This window comes from Malaya genurostris, chromosome 3 (genome assembly GCF_030247185.1).
Source record: "Malaya genurostris strain Urasoe2022 chromosome 3, Malgen_1.1, whole genome shotgun sequence".
NCBI classification, from domain to species: domain Eukaryota; kingdom Metazoa; phylum Arthropoda; class Insecta; order Diptera; family Culicidae; genus Malaya; species Malaya genurostris.
This window is the reverse complement of record NC_080572.1, coordinates 302443663-302466391: the sequence shown is the minus strand read 5'-3', so window position 1 is coordinate 302466391 and position 22729 is coordinate 302443663. Positions and strand designations below refer to the sequence as shown.

Below are 22729 nucleotides of genomic sequence, written 5' to 3'. Positions count from 1 at the left end.
GTTGATTTCCTAGATGTATGTTTGTAGATATAGTTTCATTTTCCCTACTGAAAGTTATTGAGTTACATTTTTTTACATTGAGTTGGAGTAGACTTTTGCAGCACCAAATGTGGAATAGATTGTATGTGGGTTTGACTCTGTTCTGCTTCGTAGGACCTGCCGCTGCGTGTTTTATCGGCAGTGAAGTTTTGACCATCACGTAACTCTCAAAACCTTTATCTCACGGTGTCTAAAGGATCAACAGCTCCATAATATTTCTAAAACTTCTTTTTCGTTTCTCTTTCTAAATTCGGGAAGGACCAGGGTCCCACGGCTCACCCTCTGGGTACGTAGCTGTTGCACGGAACCACCCGCGATTCCATTTCAACCAGAATATTAGTTGATTTTCTGAATTCGATTGGTTAAAATTTGGTACAACTAATCGATTGTTGTTTTAACTAAACTGTCATTTTTGTTTTTCGATTAGCAGAAACGATGGTTGAAACAACTAATTCAACTGATTGAAAAAAAAAATGCTGTCAATTAGTGAGGACACATACCTTTCAATTTCAACAAATATTTTAGTTGAAATAACTTGTGTTGTTATTGAAACAAAATTCTGTTAGTTGAAAAATAAATCGGTTTTATTTGTTTTAGTCATTGCAAATAGTTGAATCATCTCGAACAATGATCATGATCATGTCAAGTCGAGATCAGTAAAGATCTAAATTCTAAAAAAATACTTCTGATTCGATCGGAAATGATTGATGTAGAAAAACGTTTTTTATCAGCAAAAGTGCCCGGAGGGGCGAGCAAATTAGTGAAATTATTAAATTTACCTAAAATGATGCCTTCAAACGGTTGAACTAAAGTTATGCACTGATAATTTTAGTCAATTCATATGAGCTTGGATACATCAATCGCTGGGAATTGGAATTTTTCGACGGCAATTCAAACGCGCCATTCAATCGCAGCGCGTTCTGTGTGTTTGAAACCCTTCGCGCCTGTTACTTTTATGAATTAAATTCATGTCAAAAATCATCATCATCATCGGTATCAAACAGCTGGAAGTAAAACAGTCTGCTGGAAGTAAATCAATGATCGAATTTGAAGCATAACATTTTTGCGCTTACCTGAAAGATTACGAGATGATCATTCATTAACATTTCCTAATTTGTCACCAAATCTTTTTCATCTTAAACAAGATTAACTCTATCACAACACCGCTGTTAGATAAACACTTGTTATGGAATCATAAATTTCTCAAATCGAATGGACACAATTTCACCAAACGCTTCAATCAGCGATATCGCAATTTTATGATCGAAGGGTTCTCCGTGTGGTCACATTTAAAATATCAAAATCGTTGAATCTTGTGAAATAACATTTCAATTCACTGAATTCTCTCTTGTCAAGAATGAACTAATGATACCTTCATGGATAGAAGTTGGATAGTTGTTGGAATAAAAGTTATGGATCTTCTTGGAATCATACAGGGTCCGGCACTCGAAGTGTAACCAACTTCAGACCGCTCGCGCAGCTGACGCACGAGCATCAGCTCTCTAGAAATTTGCTAAATGACAGTTCGGAGTTGTATTGTTTAAAAGCTCAAGAAAGCATTTTGCCAAAAGTGAACGCGAAAAAAAAATCTTGACTTGAGGGAGCGAAGGAGTTGCCTCGTTTGGCCGAAAGCGGTCAATTTCCGAACATTGTATTTTCTGACGAGAAAATTTTTCCAATTGAGCAATTCGTAAACTCTCAAAACGATAGGATTTACTTGACCGACCGTTCATACGAGAATTTGAATCATCGATTGGCCACCAGGAGGCAGCACCCGCAACAGATAATGGTTTGGGCTGCTGTAACCGCAGATGGGCGCTCTCCAATCGTTTTCATCGAGCCTGGCGTCAAGGTAAATGCGACATATTATCGGGAAAGTATTCTGGAGGTTGCTTTGAAGCCGTGGGCAAACAAACATTTCGGTGGCAGACCATGGACGTTTCAGCAGGACTCGGCACCGTCTCACAAAGCTCGAGTGAACCAAGAATGGGTGAAAAACAACGTTCCGAACTTCATCACGTCCACACAATGGCTCTCGAATTCACCAGATGCGAATCCAATGGATTATTCGCTTTGGGCCATTTTGGAGAGCAAAGTCCGAACTAAAAGATACACCAGTCTCGAGGCTCTGAAAAAAGTTATTGTCCGCGAGTGGGCCAAAATACCTGCAAGTCACATTCGGCAGCTTGCGATTCGTTTTTTGACCGTCTCAAGTCCATAGTCAAGGCAAAAGGTGGTCATATCGAGCAAAAGTGAATTGATTCTGAATTTTGTATTATTTTTACACATTTTGTACTTTGAATTAAGTTAAAGTAATTTTCCAAACTGAATTTATGGCCTTTTTAATTGGTTACACTTCGAGTGCCGGACCCTGTATTTATGCTAGTTTTCCTTCAAAATTAGATACGTAAGTTACGCATACGCATAAAACTGACTAAAAAGTAACGTGTGTAATGCATGCAACCCATCGTAATGCTTGTAATTTACAAACGGATAACTCTTGTAACGCTTCGTAACGTCATAACTCACAAAAACGTAACACATGTAACGCTTCGTAACACGTATAAATTTTAAAAAAGTGGGGCATGTAATGCTTCGTAACGCCTTTAAAGCATGTAACGCCTATAACTTACGAAAAAAATAATGCATGCAACGCTCCGTAGCGCCCGAAATTTACAAAAAAGTAACGCAGATAATGCTACGTAACGCTTATAACATACAAAAAAGTTACTCATGTAACGCTTCGTAGCGCTTTTTTTTAGCTTACAAAAAGTAATGCTTCGTAACGCTCCTGTAACATATATATCACGCCTGTAACATATATAAAAGTAACGCATATAACGCTTCGTAACGCCAATAACTTACAAATAAGTAACGCCTATAATTTACAAAAAGTAACGCTTCGTAACGCCTACAACTTACAAAAAAGTAACGCATGTAACGCTTCGTAACGCCTTTAGCTTACAAAAAGTAACGCTTCGTATCGCTCCGGAATGTCTGTAACATACCAAAAAGTAACACATGTAACGCTCCGTAACGCCTATTATTTATAATTTATAATTATTCGTAACGCATCTTAATGCCTAAAACATACAAAAAAGTAACGCATATGATGGTTCGTAACGCCTGTAACATACAAAAAAGTAACGCATGTAACGCTTCTTAACGCCTATAGCTTACAAAAAAGTGACGCTTCGTAACGCTCACAACTTACAAAATAGTAACGCATGTAACGCTCGTAACGTCAGTGCCTCACAAAAATGTAACGCTTGCAAAACTTCGTAACATGTATAACTTCCATAAAAGTAACGCATCGTAGCTCGTTTACTGCAAGAATCTAACTCTAACGGTTTTTAACATTCATAATTTTCACAAAACAACTCATGATTTGTAACCCTAAATTCAGGAAAATATTTAGCATTCAACGTTTTCTAGCTTCTTCAAACAACTTAACGTTTCGCTTCCCAGCTCACGATAATATCGAGTACGCTTCGTCAATTGGAACATTTGTCCCTATTAGGGCATATTCAGTAGTGTTCTAGTTCTAGATGCATAATTTATGTCAGTTACAAAATTTAAATCAGCATTTTGAAACAAGAAAAACTGGCAGCCCCAGCAGTGTTTTACTCGTGTTTCAAATATACAAAAAATAGAACGGCATCGTAGACCAGTTTTAAATTTGACAAAAGGACTGGTTGAATAAATAAAACTAGAACGGCTTGCTGAAGATACATTTGTTCCAGTTTCTGTTCTATTATAGATCTTCCATATAGAACTTCTAGCTGCTGAATTTGCTCTTAGGGACGGGTATAACGTGATGGGTAAGTCGATGCCTTTCACGCAACCCACCTGGGTTTGATTGCCAACCCCGCAAAAAGAGTCCGAAATTTGTTCTAGCCCGAAGAGACTAAGCCCTTTAGGGTTAAAACCTCTATTATCGGAACAAAAAAAAATCCATAGTATTTTTCCTCAGGCTTTGACTCAGATAGGCCTCGAAAGGCGTCGTAACGTATATAGCTTCGAAAAACTACTATTTTATGTAATTTATTTATTATTATTGTCATCTATTTGATCACGCATCAATTCCCAGTTGAAGAAGGTGCATATAACCAGAGTGACGTTTTTTCATCCGTAATGTTGGCAACAATTCGAGACATTTAATCAGAAATATTGACAGGTCGTTTGCTCGGTTTGAAACTGGGAGCTGTCATTCCCAAACGAACAGCTGTCGTCACTCTGTTTATATGCACTCTAAGTCGAAGATAATCTCTTGATTTTCCAAATTTGCCAAACAACTCAGTCAACAAAAGTTTCTTTTAATTAAAATTTAAAAAGAAAAAAAAATCTCTCCGGAGCAACAAATATTCACGTCCAATTCGCAAGACTACTGCGATCTCGATTGATTCTTGCCTAAACCATGGCGTGTGTCGAAATGCAAGATGGCGACTCCAGGCTATGTGTATTTTCGGAGCGGATTTGATGAGTTGGTGCTTTGGCTTTTCCGGTTTTTTTGATATTGCATGAATACCGCGCAATCGTTGATTTCGAAACCAACTCAAACATTGTTTTTGACATTTTTGGTACTCGTAAACAATTTGCGATCTCGGCTTCGGATCAAAAGTCAATTTTCAAGTCAGGTTTGGTAGCTTGATATTTCCTACAGTAAAAGCATAAATTTTTAAATTCAAACCCCCAACATTTCTCAAAATTTCCCAGCCTAAAAGTTGCAATATTTGCCATAAAATTTTCATCCAAAAGAAAACGGCAAAGAAAGAATCTTGTTAACTCACTGCAGCATTCGTTTGGGGCTTTCAGTTGCGTTTTTCACCGGACAACCGACGGTCGACGACGGAATCGGGATTCGTGTGTATGATTTCCCTAGTCTGCCACCGATGAAAACCAGTGGAAGATTATTTTTCTTTTCCGTTTAATTTACTATCCGATGTTGGCGTGACGTGCGATCCGATTTCACCACTAGCTTCTGTGTGTGTGCTATTTTGGAACGTGTGAAGTAGGAAAATTCGAACAACCCACGAAGAACTCGTAGTGCTAATCACTTTCGGTTTATTGTTATTAATATTTCCAAGTGTTTTCATTCATGGCATAAAATTTCGGTTCAGTGGAAAGATTGTTGGTTGCATTCTCTTTCTCTCTCTATCTTTATTTCTGTGCCATTTGACTATAATAGAAATAAACAATTAAAAACATTTACCGTAGCATGGCAAGTCCGGAAAACATCTTGGCCGAGTCGGATAACATAATGGCTAGTGAGGCGATTTCGGCTCGTTTGGCTGAGGTTTCGCGGATCGCCGAGTCCCTTGACAGCGTCCTGAGAGACGTCCAGGGCGGATTCGACGAAGCGGACGATGAAGTCGTTGTCGCGACCAATGGCGGAGAGTCATCCGGTGGTTCCGACAAGAAGCTCGATGGCAGTAATCATAGTGATGTAAGTTGAACAACAAATTTTTAATATCAAATTAACACAATTAACCATGTCCGGTTTTTGTTTTGCTCCATAGGACTGGAGTTGCAGTATGAAATCCACCGAAGACGAATCATTCGTCACGGCATCTGATTGCACCTGTACTCCCCAGTCACGATCGTCCTCATATCACACGGCATCGGAATGTCGTGCATCTCCTTGGTGGGGTGGTGAGTCGACGGAGCGTAGCTCTCTGGATAATGACTCTTCCGAGGATGCCGATCCTGAAGCGATGCCATCGATCAAACTGCTCTCCGGGGTCGTCATAACAGCCTCTACCGCTAATCTATCGTTCGACGATTCGGAACATAGTTTCCTGACACCGACGTCCAACAGTGAGCAAGCAGATTCGGACGATCCCCAGGCAGCATCGTCTCGCCATCAACTGTCGCCGGTGATCAGTTCCGGATCGAGTTCGGCACTGAACTCCATCAACCGAAGGGAGAATCTAGCCTTGGCATTGACCTCGGAAGAGTTGGAGCAGATCGAGAACGACATTCGGAATAACAACGTAGTGGCGGAAAGTACTCCGACGAAGGCCGCATCCGGCAAACACCAGCATAGCTCACCGACGGCGAGTGAAGACAGTGGAAACGTAAGTACGAGTCTGGATGGAGATGTGCTGAACGGTGCCCAAGTGTTGCTGGGTAGTTCGTTGAAGCACGGTTCCCAGGAAATATCCGGACTGACCTACTATTATCAGAACATTATCACCAAACATGCGGTCAAAAGCTGCCTGTGAGGTGATTCGCTTGGTTGGCTGGTGGATCAGTTTGGAGCTGTTTTGGAGACAGGTGTCGAATGACCGTCATGTTAATTCAGTGTTAAAAAGTGTATGCCAACAGGTGGCAATGAATCTCAACAAAAGTGTGTTTTGTGTTCTCAGTAAGTAAATGTTTAAGCTTAGCTTGGAAATTGTGTCACATTTGACTGTTTGTACTAACTTGCCTTATGCTTAGGAGTAATGTTAAAACCCGTTTTTTTTCTTTAGCAAAAGTAATAGAAACCAATTCTATGAATGTCCATTCCGTCAAGTTTTGCTTTAGAAACTAAGTTTTGATTTTGATTGTAATAAATTTGGACCTTTGTTATTGTTATCTAACGATGTTTGTTTTTAAAACCTGTGAAAGTATGCATAAATCACTTGAATTCCGCTCAACTAACGTTTCTCAACTGACTTTTCACCGACGACGCCGATCCCAATTAGATTGCTATTTCGACGATTGCAGTCAAAACATCATTTGGAAGTTTGTTTTTCATCTACTGTTTTGTGTAAAAGAAGAATTCATCAGAATCATAATTCCGGATGCTCGACATCCTACCTTAATACCTTTTCTTAAATAAACCTAAAATTGTTCTGCATCGGTAAAAGCAAATCTATTTCAGATTGTTCATTGCACAACAGTTCTTGTAGACGTTGAGTGCAACCAAACTTGCAAACTTGCAACCAAAGAGTTTCCAGTAAAACTGCTTCACGTTCATGGACGACAATCCTGTGCATCGTTCAGTAGCGTACCTAGGGGGAGGTGGCGAAGAGGGCATTCGCCCCGGGCAAAACATTTGAACGGGGCGGCAAAGTCATCTTTGGGTTCGTCGAAGCTCTTTGCGAATTTCCGGATTTTTGTTTTTTGCTCACTAATCCAACGATGGGGGCGGCAAAATTCTTATTTTGCCCCGGGCGCCAAATTTCCTCGGTACGCCACTGGCACCGTTGAAAAACATTTCCTAGAATTTACTATAATACACGACTGTAGAGCAATTTTGGGGTATTCGCCCTTATTCTGAATAACGACGTATTGATTTTTCGATCGAATGTGGTTCGATCGAATCATAGCTACCTTTGATTTTGTTAGCGTTATGGGGAATACGAATGAAATACGAGCGAAAAAACGATACGACGTTATTCAGAATAAGGGCGATTGAGTTTTGCATAAATATAAGACTTACTTTACTATGCAGCGCCTTTTCAAAATTTACTCTGTACAAGAATGGGTAGAATATAATCGTGAATATCTCTTGTTGTATTCAACGCAGCAACATAGTTTTTTGACAATATCATCCGAAATTTGATCAGCAATATATGATTGAATTTTGAGTAGTATGAGATAACCACAAATAACTCAAAATTGAAACTTTCTACAATGTTTGATATGAACCAGCATTTAGATGAAATTCAGTGTCAAAATAAGCCGTTCAAAAGAATCGTACAAAGTGTTTCATGCAAAATCGACAATTAAATGCGGGATATTTTCAGTAATTGAGTGCAGTGGGCTACGAAACCTATTAACTAGTCGCAAATGAACGGTTTCCCCGTCACCCTGACCGCTATTGATTCATTCAATATTTAGGGTTTTTTTTTGTTTTGCGCAAAAAAGCACATGTTTTCTTTCAACTTTCTTTGCGTTTCGCCTTCGGCTCGTCAGTGCTTAAAGCAGTTCAAGTAGAACTGCCATCTCCGCCTAGCAGTCCAACTTAAACCGCTAAGCAGACGCAAAGCTTACACAACTTATGTAACACTTTTGGATATTACACAGAGGTGCAATATCCTTTCTGACGTTTTTTGTTTTGGCAAAAAAGCACATATTTTGTTTCAACTTTCTTTGCTATTGAATGGTTTTGAGATCGGATGTTTACTTTTTGAGTTTTAGTTTTATGTCAAAATCTGTCACAATTAACCTTGAAAACAGAATATATTTTTAGACTTAGATTCCGCATGGTAATAGCTATCCAACAAGCCATACATTGTTAAAATCTGTCAATTTTTAACGGAGATATCGATATTATTGTGTAATCAGGAATCAGAACAAATTGGCTCAAATGGCACGTTCCTCGTGATATTTGGAGATTTGTGCCTTGTCATCAATTTGTTTTTAGCATCATTTTCCCGATATATAAGAGGGAAGGATTGAAAGGAAATGGTAAGGGTTGGACTAGGAGGATGGGAAAAATTGACGACACAAAAACACATAAAAGCAGAAGTACTCCCGGAAGAATGCAGAACGATTCGCAGTATGTATGAGCAGAAGTAAATTCGGTACCCCCTAAAGAATGCCAAATAATCTGCTAAACCCTATTTAAGGTGAATACAGAAAGGATTCATTCACTCCAGGAAGAACGATGAACCCTTCTGACTATAGCTCCTTACCACATTGGGTGAGAAACGAGAGAATATCCTTCAATTTTAGCTCCACATACACAGACTCAACCATGTATGGAGAACCCAAAACCCGGATACGTAGCTACGTCAATGCGGGACAGTTACATATCAGATGATATGAAGTACCATAATCGCATTCACACAAATCACACGAATAATACTCAGCACGTTGAATAGTAGCCATGCGATAATTGAGATTGCAATGTCCAGTCAGAGTTCTGACCAGAATACTGCAATTATGCTTGGAGAAATGCAGTAGACACTTTGACATTTTCAGATTTAAATCTGGTAGAAATGCTTTTGTCTGAGCGCAAGTTTGCAAGCTGCGCCAGTAGCTGGCATGTTTGGATGCAGCCCAAGAACGAATCTTGTGCTTTATCCAACTAGTTGAAAGTGGTAAAGCTGGTTCAGGACCAACGAAATCATTCGTTGCACCAGCTCTAGCCAACTCATCAGCCCATTCATTTCCAGTAATACCAGAATGGCCGTGTACTCACAGCAAGTAAACAGCATTTGAAATGCTGAGGTCTTCAAGTTGAGTTCGACATGCGATCACTAGATTCGACCGTGAGTCATTCGAACTGAGTGCTTTTAAGGCCATCGTCCAAGTACCATGCGCGCGGGTGGTTTTAGGAAATTTTCGATGGAAATTTTGAAAAATTTGACTAAACCAAAAACATACAGACCTTTGAAATACTTTTATCTATCTACAGGGTGAAAATGGCTGGAAAATTCGGAGGATTTTCCGAGTCTTATCAAAACTAGCTCTGAAAATGAGTGTTTTTGTGATCTTCCACAATTATCTGGAAAAATAATGCGATGACATAAATTTTTTTTTTTCAAATAAACCTTATGATGGATACAAAGATTACATTCGGACACATTTTTGGAAAACCTTTTCACGCTTTCTATAGAAAATCCACGAATTTCAAAAATTTCCACGAAATCGGTTATATGAAATTCGTTGATTTTCCATGAAAAGCGTGAAAAGGTTATCCAAAAATGTTTCCGAATGTGATCCTTGTTGCCAGCATAAAGTTTTTTTGAAAAAAAAAATTTCATAATCGAATTATTTTTTCAAATAATCGTAAAAAATTCCAAAAAAGGTTATTTTTCAGTGCTATTTTTGATAAAACTCGGAAAATTCTCCGAATTTTCCAGCCATTTTAACCCTGTAGATAGATAAAAGTATTTCAAAGGTCTGTATGTTTTTGGTTTTGTCAAATTTTTCAAAATTTCCATCGAAAATTTCCTAAAACCACCCGCGCGCATGGTACTTGGACGATGGCCTTAAGGCTACCTGACTGTCGGAACAAAAATAAATTCGTTTACCACAGATCCTCTGCTGAAGTGCCGATTGTACTCCACACAGAATTGCGTAGATTTCTGCTTCGAACACAGTACACTATCTACCAAGTGAATGAGACTGCTCTAGCCTCATTTCACGACAGTAGACACCAGCACCAGCACGACCATTCAACAGAGAACCGTCCGTATAACAAACTGCATGTGAGAGTTAGGTCACTAGGAGCGAGTAAATACTCATCCCACGTAACCATTTGAGACCACAAGCGAGTGTGTTCATAAGTGGTGCTCCTCACATTGACTTCTGCTCATCGATTCTGTTCCTTGCTAACAACACGCAAATATTGAGACTCCAGCGATTGCAAAATAAGGTCATGCGATTGATTTTGAAATGTAATAGATATACTTCCTCTAATATTCTATTGAACGCATTACAATGGCTTTCAGTGAAACAGAGAGTATATTATTTAACAATGGTGTTCATTTTCAAAATCTTAAATGGAATGCTGCCTCGATATTTGCGTGATCGGATTGAAAGAGGAAGTGACTTGCATAGGTACGATACTAGAAATGCGTCTGATGCGAGAACACCAAGCTTTTTGTCAGCCAGATCCCAGAACTCGTTATTGTACAAAGGGATTAGTTTTTTCATTTCGATGCCAGGACGAATCAAGCGGGCTGCAACATTGAGGGAGTTCAAAAAATTGTGTATTTCACAAATAAAATCTATTTTGTAATTAGATCTTTAATGAATTAGTGCAATTTGGATTTTTCGAAAACTGTGTAAAATGACGAAGATTGTATTTATTTTATTTTTGTTTTTTTTTTTTCAAGTAAGACGCATTAGGTTGTTATGTTCTGTATGATGATGATGGATTTTTAATAATTTGTTTAGTTAAAAAAAAATGAGTTGTCTACAAAAGTATGAGCCTCGCGCGCGCAAAGCAGGTAGAGGCAATCTGGAAATTGAATATGACTGAAACTGGATATGTTCTCTTTTATTTTTGAGAGCTTTAGCATTCTACGTGTCGAGATCGAATCTTAACTTTGTAAGATTTGATGAATTATTTATTGATTATATTTCGGAAATAATAGGGATCGGAAGTTGTTGATGGAATTGGGCTTGGCTCTGCTCATCCGCAGTCTCGTTACTCCATCGTAGCTGATGTGTGTAGCGATGAACTGGTCCGGCGGGAAGGGCCAGGTGAATTACTGTCTGATACTGATAAAGATATCGGGTTCGATTCCTGATTTGTTCAAGGATCTTCCCGGGTTGGAAATTTTCTTGAATGACCCTGGATAGTAAATCGGAAATATTTGAATGTTTTCTTGTTCTCAGTTGTACTTTAGAAGGAGAATCTATACCTGCTGGATTAACCAGATCGTTTTATATTTAGTTAACTGGTTAAAATATGTGATGCAATATTTATTACCATTTAGATAAATCGTCCAGCTCACACCATCATCATCATCAATTGACAATTATTTTCTGCCAAGCTCTTGGAATATATCCTGTCGCAAGACTAAAAGTAAGTATTTTCTTCGAAACATGTTTGAAATGTTCATACCCTTTCTGCAGTAACACTGGGAAAACTCCATCCTTTCCAGTAGACTTGTACGGAGCAAAACTCTCAACTGCCCATTTGACCGATTCAATCGTCACAACGCTTCGAGCAAGGGCACAAGAATCGTAACTACCTGAAAAAGTCTCGGGAAGAGCTGTCGGTGATGGATCCATACATCCTGGAAAGTGAGTGTTAAAAAGATAGTGAAGTACATCACCTTCATCAGACAAGTGTTCACCATCTGAAGTTCTTAAGAAACTGACATTAAAGTCCTTAGACTTCGAAAGTAACTTATTTAATCTGCTAGCCTCGTTGAGACTAGAGACATTTGTGCAGAGGCTTTTCCAACCACTTCGCTCAGACGATCGAAGAGCATTTTTGTAAGCCCTTCGAGCCGACACGAATGCCCCCGACCCATCTCTGCGTCGGTGGTTCCAAGCTCTTCTGCATGGTTTCCTTAGTCTAGCAAGTTCAGCATTCCACCAAGGAGTTCCTCTAGTAGCTCGCATAATCCGAAGTGGACAAGCCTCTTCATATGCTGCAACTATGAGTGAATTTGAATTTTGTTTATATCTGTGCTGCCCCAAATGATATGGTGAGCATTTATGTCACTGCCGATTACAAGCGGTAAATCACTTTTGCAGCAGTATGATACAACCTTTTTGAAGTCATCGCTTGGCGAAGGTTGGTTATGCGGTAAATATGCCGAACAATAGACATATTTCCTGTCCATGCCATCAATAGTCATACCAACTGTGACAACACAAATATCCCGAGTTGTGAGCTCCGATATGAGAGAAACATCGAGAGCACTATTTGCAAGTATGCATGCTCGAGGCATTTCACGTGGATTAGTCATACCGGTCTTGTTGAAGGCAACAAAGACTGGGTTGAACAATTTTCCAACGTAACAGATCGGCTGAAAAGTTCGTATCGTTTCTATGAGAGGGCGCCACTAGAATAAAATCCATACCATTTTCAGTTAGTACCAACCTTCAAAAGATACGTGTATAAATTTGACAGCTGTCTGATTATAAGTTTGTGAGATATTGCATTTTTAGTGAAGCTACTTTTGTTATTGTGAAAAAAATGGAAAAAAGGGAATTTCGTGTGTTGATGAAACACTACTTTTTGATGAAAAAAAGTGCCGCCGATACCAAAAAATGGCTTGATAAGTGTTATCCAGACTCTGCACCGGGCGAAGCAACAATTCGTAAGTGGTTTGCAAAATTTCGTACTGGTCATATGAGCACCGAAGACGATGAACGCAGTGGACGTCCAAAAGAGGCTGTTACCGATGAAAACGTGAAAAAAATCCACAAAATGATTTTCAATGAGCGTAAAGTGAAGTTGATCGAGATAGCTGACACCCTAAAGATATCAAAGGAACGTGTTGGACATATTATTCACGAATATTTGGATATGAGAAAGCTTTGTGCAAAATGGGTGCCGCGTGAGCTCACAATCGATCAAAAACAACAACGAATTGATGATTCTGAGCAGTGTTTGGAGCTTATATCGAAATAAAACCGATTTTTTTCGTCGATATATAACAATGGACGAAACATGGCTCCATCACTTCACTCCGGAGTCTAATCGACAGTCAGCTGAGTGGACTGCACGCGATGCACCGAACCCAAAGCGTGGAAAGTCTAAACAATCGGCCGGTCTGTATTTTGGGATTCGCATGGTATAATTTTCATCGACTACCTTGAAAAGGGAAAAACCATCAACAATGACTATTATATAGCGTTATTAGAGCGTTTGAAAGACGAAATTTAAAAAAAAAACGGCCTCATTTGAAGAAGAAAAAAGTTTTGTTTCATCAAGACAATGCACCGTGTCACAAGTCGATGAAAACCATGCTGGAATTGAACGAATTGGGCTTCGAATTGCTCCCTCATCCACCGTATTCTCCAGATTAGGCCCCCAGTGACTTTTTCCTGTTCTCAAACCTCAAGAGAATGCTCGCTGGTAAAAAATTTAGAAGCCATGAAGAGGTAATCGCTGAAACTGAGGCCTGTTTTGAGGCAAAGGACAAATCGTACTACAAAAATGGTATCGAAAAGTTGGAAGATCGCTATAATCGCTGTATCGCCTCTGATGGCAATTATGTTGAATAATAAAAACGAATTTTGGCAAAAAAATGTGTGTTTCTATTAAACGATACGAACTTTTCAGCCGAACTGTTAGAAGTTTCCCTTTTGGAAATATGGCTCTTGAACCAAAGCTATAGAAGCTTTACCTTCTTGCAGAAGTCTGGATAGATTTATAGTTGCTGTACGTTTACTCTAACCATTATCAATAAAAGTAACGAACATTTCACCTCCAGCACCAACCGTACAACAACTAGAAGAAACCAAATATATTGGCTTATAATCGCCTATAGCGAACCATGTAAGGATTTTTTAAAATGTTCTAATCATTTAAATCCCACGAGTAGCGAAGAAAGAAGTCGTCCACTGTGCCAGAGCTTCGCTTAACACAGTAAGGGAAAACCCCAGGATATTCCGTTCACGACTGCATTGTTTAACCTCCTGCAGCCATTCAACCATCGGCACGGAAATACACCTTGGCTTAAGAGTTCCTATTTTTGTGGCCTTTTACGACATGGAACAGGAAACCAGTGGATCAATTCTTGGTAAAAAATAATTCCGCCGGATGCCACACGGCTTACCTGTTTGGTGGACTTATACCACCGGTACAGGTGGACCGTAGCGTTATTCTTAGCCAGTTGGGAAACCGCTACCGACACTACACGGCTATCTAGGCTGCTCAGAGAAGGAAGTTGATATTTATGGTCAACTTCCATGGATGGCCGAGCAGCCGACCAAGAATATGTTTCCAGACTTAGATTCCGCACGGTAATAGCTATCCAACAAGCCATAGATTGTAAAAATCTGTTCATTTTAACGGAGATATAGATATTATTGTGTAAGCGACTTTTCCCCCCATTCCAGTAGAAGGAGTTTTGAGCGCTGTATGACAAAGCAATCTTTAGGAGCAACGTAAAACACGATTTTTATACTGTTGCATACAATTGTTTCTAAGTACCAAAAAGACTGTGTACAGCATAATTTTTCATGACATTTTGCCTCGGACCGATTTTAGCACGGTTCGTTTTTGGCAACATAATCGTTCGAATATGACATATGTAAACCAGATGATGGCAGAATTTTCGAGTTGAAAGCAATTCCATAATTATATTGAATTAAACTACTTACAGCAACAAATGCTGGAAGAACATAACACCCATATACCATTCGAATCAGTTCGTCGAGATCAGCAAATGTGTGTGATAAATAATTTCACTCAATTTTCTTGGAGGTGACTTAACCGTTTTCTACAAACTCAGATTCATAAGAAAATTCGTTTGCTCCCAAACAAGGTTTCTAAATTACGTTTGGATCCGACTTCTGATTCCGGAACTACAGGATGATATGTGAAACGAAATTAAAATAGTGTTACTCATTTTGCTCGCCGATGGCTGAACCGATCGAATCGGTCAAATCTAAATCTAAAGAATCATCTAAGATTCAAATGAAAAGTTTTAAGATTCTATAAAACATCTTGCTTTTCAGTTAGATCTAACTTCCAGTTTAGGGGATACAGGGTGATTAGTATAAAAATGTCTATTTCACATATATTAATCAGGTTTATCGGGTTTGCAGATTATTTGGATACCCGGGTTGGCGGTTCAATGCATAGGATGCTGGTCTTACAAGCCAGTTGTCGTATGTTCGAGCCCCAATCTGAAAGGATTCTTAGTGTCAGTAGGATTCATAGTACTAGCCATGCAATGATTCTGTACACTAAGAATCGGCTGCGAAGTCTGTTGAAACAGAAAGGCCAAATTCCACCAAAGGAATGTAATGCCAAGACTTTGCTTTGCTAGATTATTTGGATAGTCGATAACCAAATAAACTTATTTCAGTTTTAGTGGTATTCAGTTTTAGATTCGGATTTAATTTGCACAACGATTTCTCATAGAGGTCTACACTGATTTTTAAACATTTTACAGTTACTCAGGTGAATTTATCTGACTTCGGCTACACCGATTTTCGAATTCCGGTTCCAGTATCTAATCGTTTCTCAAATTTCAATCGTTTTCTGTAGAAAAGCCAAATCGACAAAGACAAAATTAATTAATTCTATCCAATTCTGACTTCCCATTCTGGAACTACAAGATGATGTATTTTTAAAATTCAAACCGATATGATAGAAGATGACAATCCCGAAAACCTTCAAAGTTGGACTCAAAATTATTGCAATTTATTCCTCATATGGCCATACGAATCGGTTTGGATTATGCTGGCTCCTAAATACCGGCTCTGGAAGTACCTTAAATTACCGTAAACTGTAAAGTGGAACTTACTTCGACATCTCAAGAAATGTTTAATCGATTGTCACACGTTTGGAATCAAATTCGAACTGATTTTCAGCTTCGACATTACAGGGTAATATCTCGAATAGCCGCTTAAAACGACGTTCATTAAAATAATGCCATGAAAACTGAAACACCGAAGAATATTCATGCAAAACCACATGCGAATTGATAAAAATGAACCTGTTTTAATCCATCTAGTGGTGTAATGATGCCTTTCTCATGTATAATATTGTGGTATTCTATTCAAAAAAATTTTCTTCGATTTTTGAAAGAAACCAAGAGATTGTTTTTGCATTAACTAGTATAACATACAGAATAAAACAGTGCTTTGATTGCGTAGGTCATCCTTAAGAAAACGAAGTGGGTTCACTATTATATGCACTTCCGGCACCGGAACCCGAGAATCGGTATAATCGAAGTCGGTTCGTACGGCCACCAACTAACATGACATACAAACTCTACTAGTACGCATTCTAAATTACGATTTAAATGTTTGTTGCATCCGAAAATATGCAGTAATTTTTGGTTGGACCATAAGACCTTTCAATTGACCCTAAGATTGGGAATAACGGTTTAGAGTCCAGCTTATAACATTTTTTACGGTTTTTGTTCCGCCAGTTTAAGTGACGGTGTACAATATTGAACACACTTTACCCTATAATTCCGGAACTGGGAGTCGGATCCGGATGAAATTCAGGACCTTTCATTTGAATCTAAGTTTGTGAAAATCGGTTCAGCCATCTCCGAGAAAACCTAGTGAGATTATTTGACACATACACACACAGACATTGCTCAGCTCGATGAACTGAGTCGAATGGTATGTGACAAGTCGGTTTTTAAAGTGATTGCATAACCTTTCTATATGAGAAAGGCAAAAAGGTATCATCTCACTGCCAGGTGGATAAAGCACGTTATTTAAATTTATGAAGTGAAGCAAAACTTAAAATCGTTCGCTTTCATCCTAACTTTTGTGGCGCTAAAAACTACGAAGGTTCAACCTGGCCGATAGTCAAGCAAAAGTCTTTGAAGTTGTAAACGCCTGAATGTTGACCCACCAGCAGCACACTCTCGATATAACATTGTCTTGCTCAGTAGAATGTCACTAAATGTCTAAATGTTGCGTTGCATCGCTTCGTCACCAAAACTACCCAACGTTCGTGAAGTGTTGCAACAGTTAAGACGACGTGCAGCGTGACAAAAACGGGGAGCTGGCACCGATGGCAGCGCATTATGAAAAACCGGTTCCATATGAGGCAACGATACGAAGTAAACAGTGTCTGAACGATACGGGCGCTTCCAGAATTAATGATCAGATCGCGGTGTGTTGCGTAAACAACCCGGCATATTCTACCATTTTAGTCAGTTAAGATGAATGAAGGAGAAATTGATCTGTCGAAATCTTCAGCGTTTCGGTTTCGATCGAGCAGTTCGTTTCTATTGGCATTTGATGGTTTCGTCCTCATATTTTAATTTTGTAACTTTTTTGTAGTTCGTTAGAAAAAGCGTCAGATTCAGAGTAAGGTAGTATCTTTAAATATCTGTGTTTAACGGTTAGCATTTCGAACTCGAATGTCGAATTTTGTTGTTGTTTTGTTTGATTACGCTTAAATTATAAGCATTCTGCAGGGTTGTGTTCATTCATGAAAATTTGAAAAATCAACAATAAATCAATACTCGGTTTTAGACTTAGAGCCGTCTTGTGCTAGTTTTAAATTTGATCAGCATCTAACGGGGAAAACAGATTGAAAAGTGGACATGTGAACTACTGAACGGATTGCCACCAAACTTGGCACAGGTACTACTCGCATTTCAGAGATGATTTAGGAAGCATAGGGAAGGGAGCGTAGGAAGTGTAATTAACAGGAGGGGTCATGAAAAAAATCTTTAAACTTGACGAGAATCGATCCATTTTGAAGACAATAGAAACATTTAGCATACATTAGATATGACTTTACGGGGGGGGGGGGGGGGGGCATAAGGGTATTTTTGAGGGGGATGGAGCGTGGCAAGTGTCCTTAACAGGAGGGGTAATGGAAAAATGTGTTTAATTTGACGGGAATCGATACTTTTTGAAAACCATAGAAACATTTTGCATTCCGTAGGTATGATTATATGGGGGTTGAATGTACCTTTAAAAAGGGGGGTGTAATGTTTTTAACGGTGAGTGCCTCTAAAAAAGGAAGTTTAAAGTGAAGTTTATAGAATTTTCCATAAAACGATACTCCTTGCTGAGTACAGATATTATTTGCGCTTCAGATGATCCTAAGGGAATTTTTAAGAAGAGAGTGGAAGCGGGTGGATAAAGTAAGGTTCTCATCCAAGGGAGGAGCAAACTTCAAATTATTAATATAATCGTACGTAACTCCAACAAACTCACCACACCTAACTAGGTTGGATATTTTAAGATGGGGAGAGTGGGAGGGGGGGGGGAGTACTTTTTACTATTCAGAGGTTCTTATTCATTTTCTTATTTGTCGTCAAACAAGATAGGGGGGGGCGGATTCAGACTAGGAGAAGGGGATCTTGAAAATCAATTTTCATATTGAATTTTTTATAAAATAAGAGAGGTGCAAGAATGTCAAGATTGTGTTAGATAGTATTACTATCGGTAATTTGAATTAAGTAGTATTGCTATTGTTAATTTTAATGAATTAATCGATACTTTTTGAAGTGCACAAATACTTCGTACACTACTAAGAGGTGGTCATAAAGGTTATCATGGAGGAGAGCTGTAGTAAGTTCACTAATAAAAGGGGAGTTCAATATAAAATTTATTCTACGATAAACGATGCATCTTGACAAATACAAATACTGCTTGTATGTCAATGTGGATTAAAAAGTTATTTTAAGGGAGAGGGAGTGCAGCAAGTGCCCCAAACATGGGAAATGTAAGGTAAAATTGATTGAATAGCAACATCAAACTGCTCAGAGTATTACACTAAGTAGGACAACTTCGGGAATTTTGTTCGGCCTTTTCTTCCCGAAACATTTCCGAGCAACGCCGGGTCATTCAGCTAGTATCAATTAATAAATTTGAAATTTTTGAGGACTACTTCTGGTATTTAAGGAACCGGAAATCAGGGATCGGTATAGGTGAACTGAGTTTATTTGGTCATCAACTTACGAGATCTACAAACAAGAGACATTTCTTATCATCAGGGGTTTAGTAGCTTATCTTATGTCTATTGTATTGAAACAGATACCCGTATCGCAACGCAAGACTCATTTTGTGTAACCAGCGCTTCACCGAAGCAGATGAAGTTGCGCATCGAATACAAACATAAACAATCAGTCAGTTCTCTCCTGCTCACAAAATCGAACTAATTTAATGTTGCTTTCTCTCTCTCAATCATTCTCCTGCAACTTCCGCCATGACGCGACACTACATCGCTTCTGGGTAACAAAACCCCCCTATGTATGTAGTGACCTCCAAAGCAACATTCCAAACACTGGCTGGCGCTCTCCCTCACCAACATAAATGATCTCCCTCAAATCGGAAAAAGCAAACTGAACTGCAGCAGCAGCAGCAACAATCATTCAGTCTCTTTGGTGCAACCCGTGTGTAAAGATCGGAACCTAGTCGTGTGAAAAATTAGTTGAGCTCTAGTGAAGTAAATTATTACCCTGCCGCCCCGCCCTGTTCTGTGAATGATCAACCAGATCAAGTGTATCAATCGAGTATTTGCTTCGCCTTCGCCCTTAACAACCTGCTTGATCAACATTGGTAACATCATCAGCTTAAAGCCTCACACCGCTCCAGAAAATTTGGATTTGGAACTTTGCCGGTTATGCGAAAGAAAATATTAAATATCCGTGAAAATTAGTTGATCGTGCGTGCGTCTCTTTCTCTCTACTGCACTCCGACCGTCGGTTCGTGCGCGATCGGTCGATTTTCCCGGCTGGTTCAGGTTCAGTTTGCGTGTGTGTTTCGTTTACACAATTTTTCGCGATTATTTTTGGATTCTAACATCATCCGCGCCGTCCGGTAGAGGCGCGAAGGAATATCCACCAGGCCCATATCCAAGCGGCTAATTGAGGCAGTGTGTTCGTTCTGTTGTTGGTGCAGAAAGATCTGACCGCTACCGCGATCGCCTGTGGTTGCGTGTGTGTGTTTGTGCATGTTTGCTTGAGTGTACACGGAAAATCGATCCGCGAGTTGTGCTGTTGATTTCTAGTGTTCACCAACGCTCCGGGAGGAAGATCAAACTTCCGAGTAGAAAATCGTGTTCTGGAAATTCCGAAGCAAATTAGTGGATGTGAAAATTTTCCTTTTAAAACCAGCACCAGTGTAAAGTGTAAGTGAACCGACCTGACCGACGAGGATGGAATCGACTGGGAGTAACGGGGTTACATCGTTGGATGAGCTCCAGCGACAGTTGCACGAAAATATGGCCCAGGTCACAGCACCTTCGCCTGCGGTTCCCGCTCAGATTGCAACGACTATTAGTACTATCGTGCTGCAGGGTGGTCCCCTGCAACTTGTAATTGCCCTGCTGAAGGTAAGTGGAGTGGGAATGGGGGGAAGGGGCGATCACGCAGCATCTTTTTGGCGATGATTATCGTGTGGTTCTGACGAGTGACGGACGCACTGAATGGGTTTGTTGTCATGGTTTTTTTTTGTTTCTTGCTTGACTCGAGCAGTTTCGTAGCTGACGATCCATGACCTACTGAGACGAGTTGAGTGCCCAGTTTCTCTCGAGAATAGAGATATGCGCTGAGCTTGGGGCCCTCATACCGGTTTCTTTGAGCTTGATTGGAGGACGGCTGAAATGGCCGGAGGCCTATCCGGAAGATGGATGCATTCTGCTAGAGTCACGAGCGGTGTTTTGTAGGTAGGCAAAAACAACGGGAGATAAGATAATCTTCTTCGGTCCAGTGGGAAAAACAAACCGATCGGTCACTAAACCACCACCGACCACACTGGACACTTGAACTTGGTTGGTGGATTGGACAAGCTTGACTGGGTGCAACATCTGTAACATCCAATGAACACACAGTAACATTAATTGATTAGACGGATGAGCTCTCATTTCTAGCCGTAATGCGTTCACAGGACACTGATAAAGTGAGAGAAAGTTTGTGTCTGTTCACGTAGAAAAACTTTCGTATGCAGAAAGAGGTAGTTTTTGTAGAGCTGGAGAATGATACAAAAAGTATTGAGCGTTCAAAACCCGAAAACTTGGCTGTAAATTTGATTATGTTTCACATGAAAAATCCCTCAAAACAATTTAAAATCGTTGCTGGGCCCTGTTGTACAAATTCTTTGTATCGATTTTTTATGAAACACTTCTCACACCAAATTACCACAGTCGAAAATCTTCGAGACAAAAACCTGAACCGATACATATCGGATTGGTTTTGCAGCGATAAAGGGGAAATTTATAAATTCATGACAATCAACTTTTTTTTACTACTGTCGTCTAAGTTTGTACATAGTTTCCTACGGGACATCACTTTTCTAGAGGTTTGGAAAGATTTAAGCCTAATTCGTCAATTATTAATCAATTGAATAACTTCTGAAATCCTTCGGTCACCTGTTACAGGTTTAGAAATATTTACTCAAATGTATAGCGTGTCTTCAAAACTAGGTCATTTCTGAAAATTATAAATTACTAGCTACCCGTGTGAGCGTTTTTGCAACGTCAATGTAGGTTTATGCACTCAAAATCCAGCGATCGCAAAACAACCGAAATGTGTTCGTTGTTTTTTCTGAATTTGATTGGTTAAAATTTGGTGTAAACCAAACTGTCCTTTTTGATTTATCGTACTGGCAGTTTAGCAATGACACCCAGCAAAGACACACACCACAAACTTCATTTTCACAGCTCTAATACATGATATAAAAAACCATAAAATTTTTACTGTTTGTAGCGTATCCCTAGTGACTGTTTCATGATAGCTATGATCACAGATAACAGATATACAGGCTCACATATGAACTGTGTGTAAAATTTGCTCAATCAGCGTGCAGATGTCACCACGATCGACACGAGGTGTCACCACGATTTGGGTTGCGCTTTCACATGAGCCACAATTTTGGGTGCAACATTCACTTCACCCTTGATTTTTGTTTTGCTGTTGGGGAAAATGACAAGTTTATTTTTGTTTTATCTCGTGTGATTCATGCGACTTACACGGAAAAGCCAGCGATCGTAAAACAACTAAAATATTAGTTGTTTTTCTGATTTTGATTGGTTAAAATTTGGTACAACTAATCTGTCATTTTTGATTTATCGTGCTGGCAGCTTAGCAACGACACCCAACAAGTAATGAAACGTTTCAGTTGAGTAATGCCAAACACCCTGAGCGAACAATGAAACGTTTCAATGAGATGTCACTCGTGCAATCGAGCAAAGACACAATCCCAGCAAAGTTACTTGTATGCATGAAAGCAAAACAATGTCTCAGTTGTTTCAACCAATTATTCAGTTATTTGAACTTCAAACGCGAATTGCAATAAACATTTTTTACTGTTAGCCTCTTCGGGGGCAGCTAATCGTTCACTGCTTGAACAACGAAATTTTACCTCATTAACTGCTTATATCTTTATCACTAAACTCACAAAGGATATGGAAATGAACCAAAAGATTACAATTCTCAAAAGGGAACTCACCAGAAAATGGTCACAGGGAATTAGGAAATTTTTCCCTGATTTGCAGAATGGCTCGCTGGTAAACCTAATGCTACAGATACACTTTCAAGAAAATACAAATAGTACCACTTCACTTTAGCAGCAAATTTTTAAGCGTTAAGCGGTTTTAATAACATTGACATGAACTGTCCTAGAATACATT

The 22729-nt window shown here is 39.3% G+C and overlaps 2 protein-coding genes across 17 annotated transcripts in view; both read left to right on the top strand.

The window, feature by feature from the left end:
- Positions 1–6618, top strand: part of LOC131435789 (SEC14 domain and spectrin repeat-containing protein 1-B) — a 68859-nt gene extending 62241 nt beyond the window's left edge. For both annotated transcript variants that reach the window (XM_058603987.1, XM_058603986.1), the window contains exons 8-9: positions 5257–5485; positions 5559–6618. In XM_058603987.1, coding sequence (XP_058459970.1) covers positions 5257–5485; positions 5559–6263 — 934 coding nt within the window. In that variant the 3' untranslated portion in view covers positions 6264–6618. The remainder of the gene's footprint in view (positions 1–5256; positions 5486–5558) is intronic.
- Positions 6619–19466: 12848 nt separating this feature from the next.
- LOC131435991 (titin) overlaps positions 19467–22729 on the top strand; it is a 389662-nt gene continuing 386399 nt past the window's right edge. For 8 of the 15 annotated variants that reach the window (XM_058604322.1, XM_058604328.1, XM_058604326.1 and 5 more), the window contains exon 1: positions 19468–20434. In XM_058604322.1, the coding sequence (XP_058460305.1) occupies positions 20258–20434 (177 nt within the window). In that variant the 5' untranslated portion in view covers positions 19468–20257. Of the gene's footprint in view, positions 20435–22729 lie in introns of all 15 variants that reach the window. The other 7 variants (XM_058604330.1, XM_058604327.1, XM_058604329.1 and 4 more) reach the window with 3 other exon arrangements.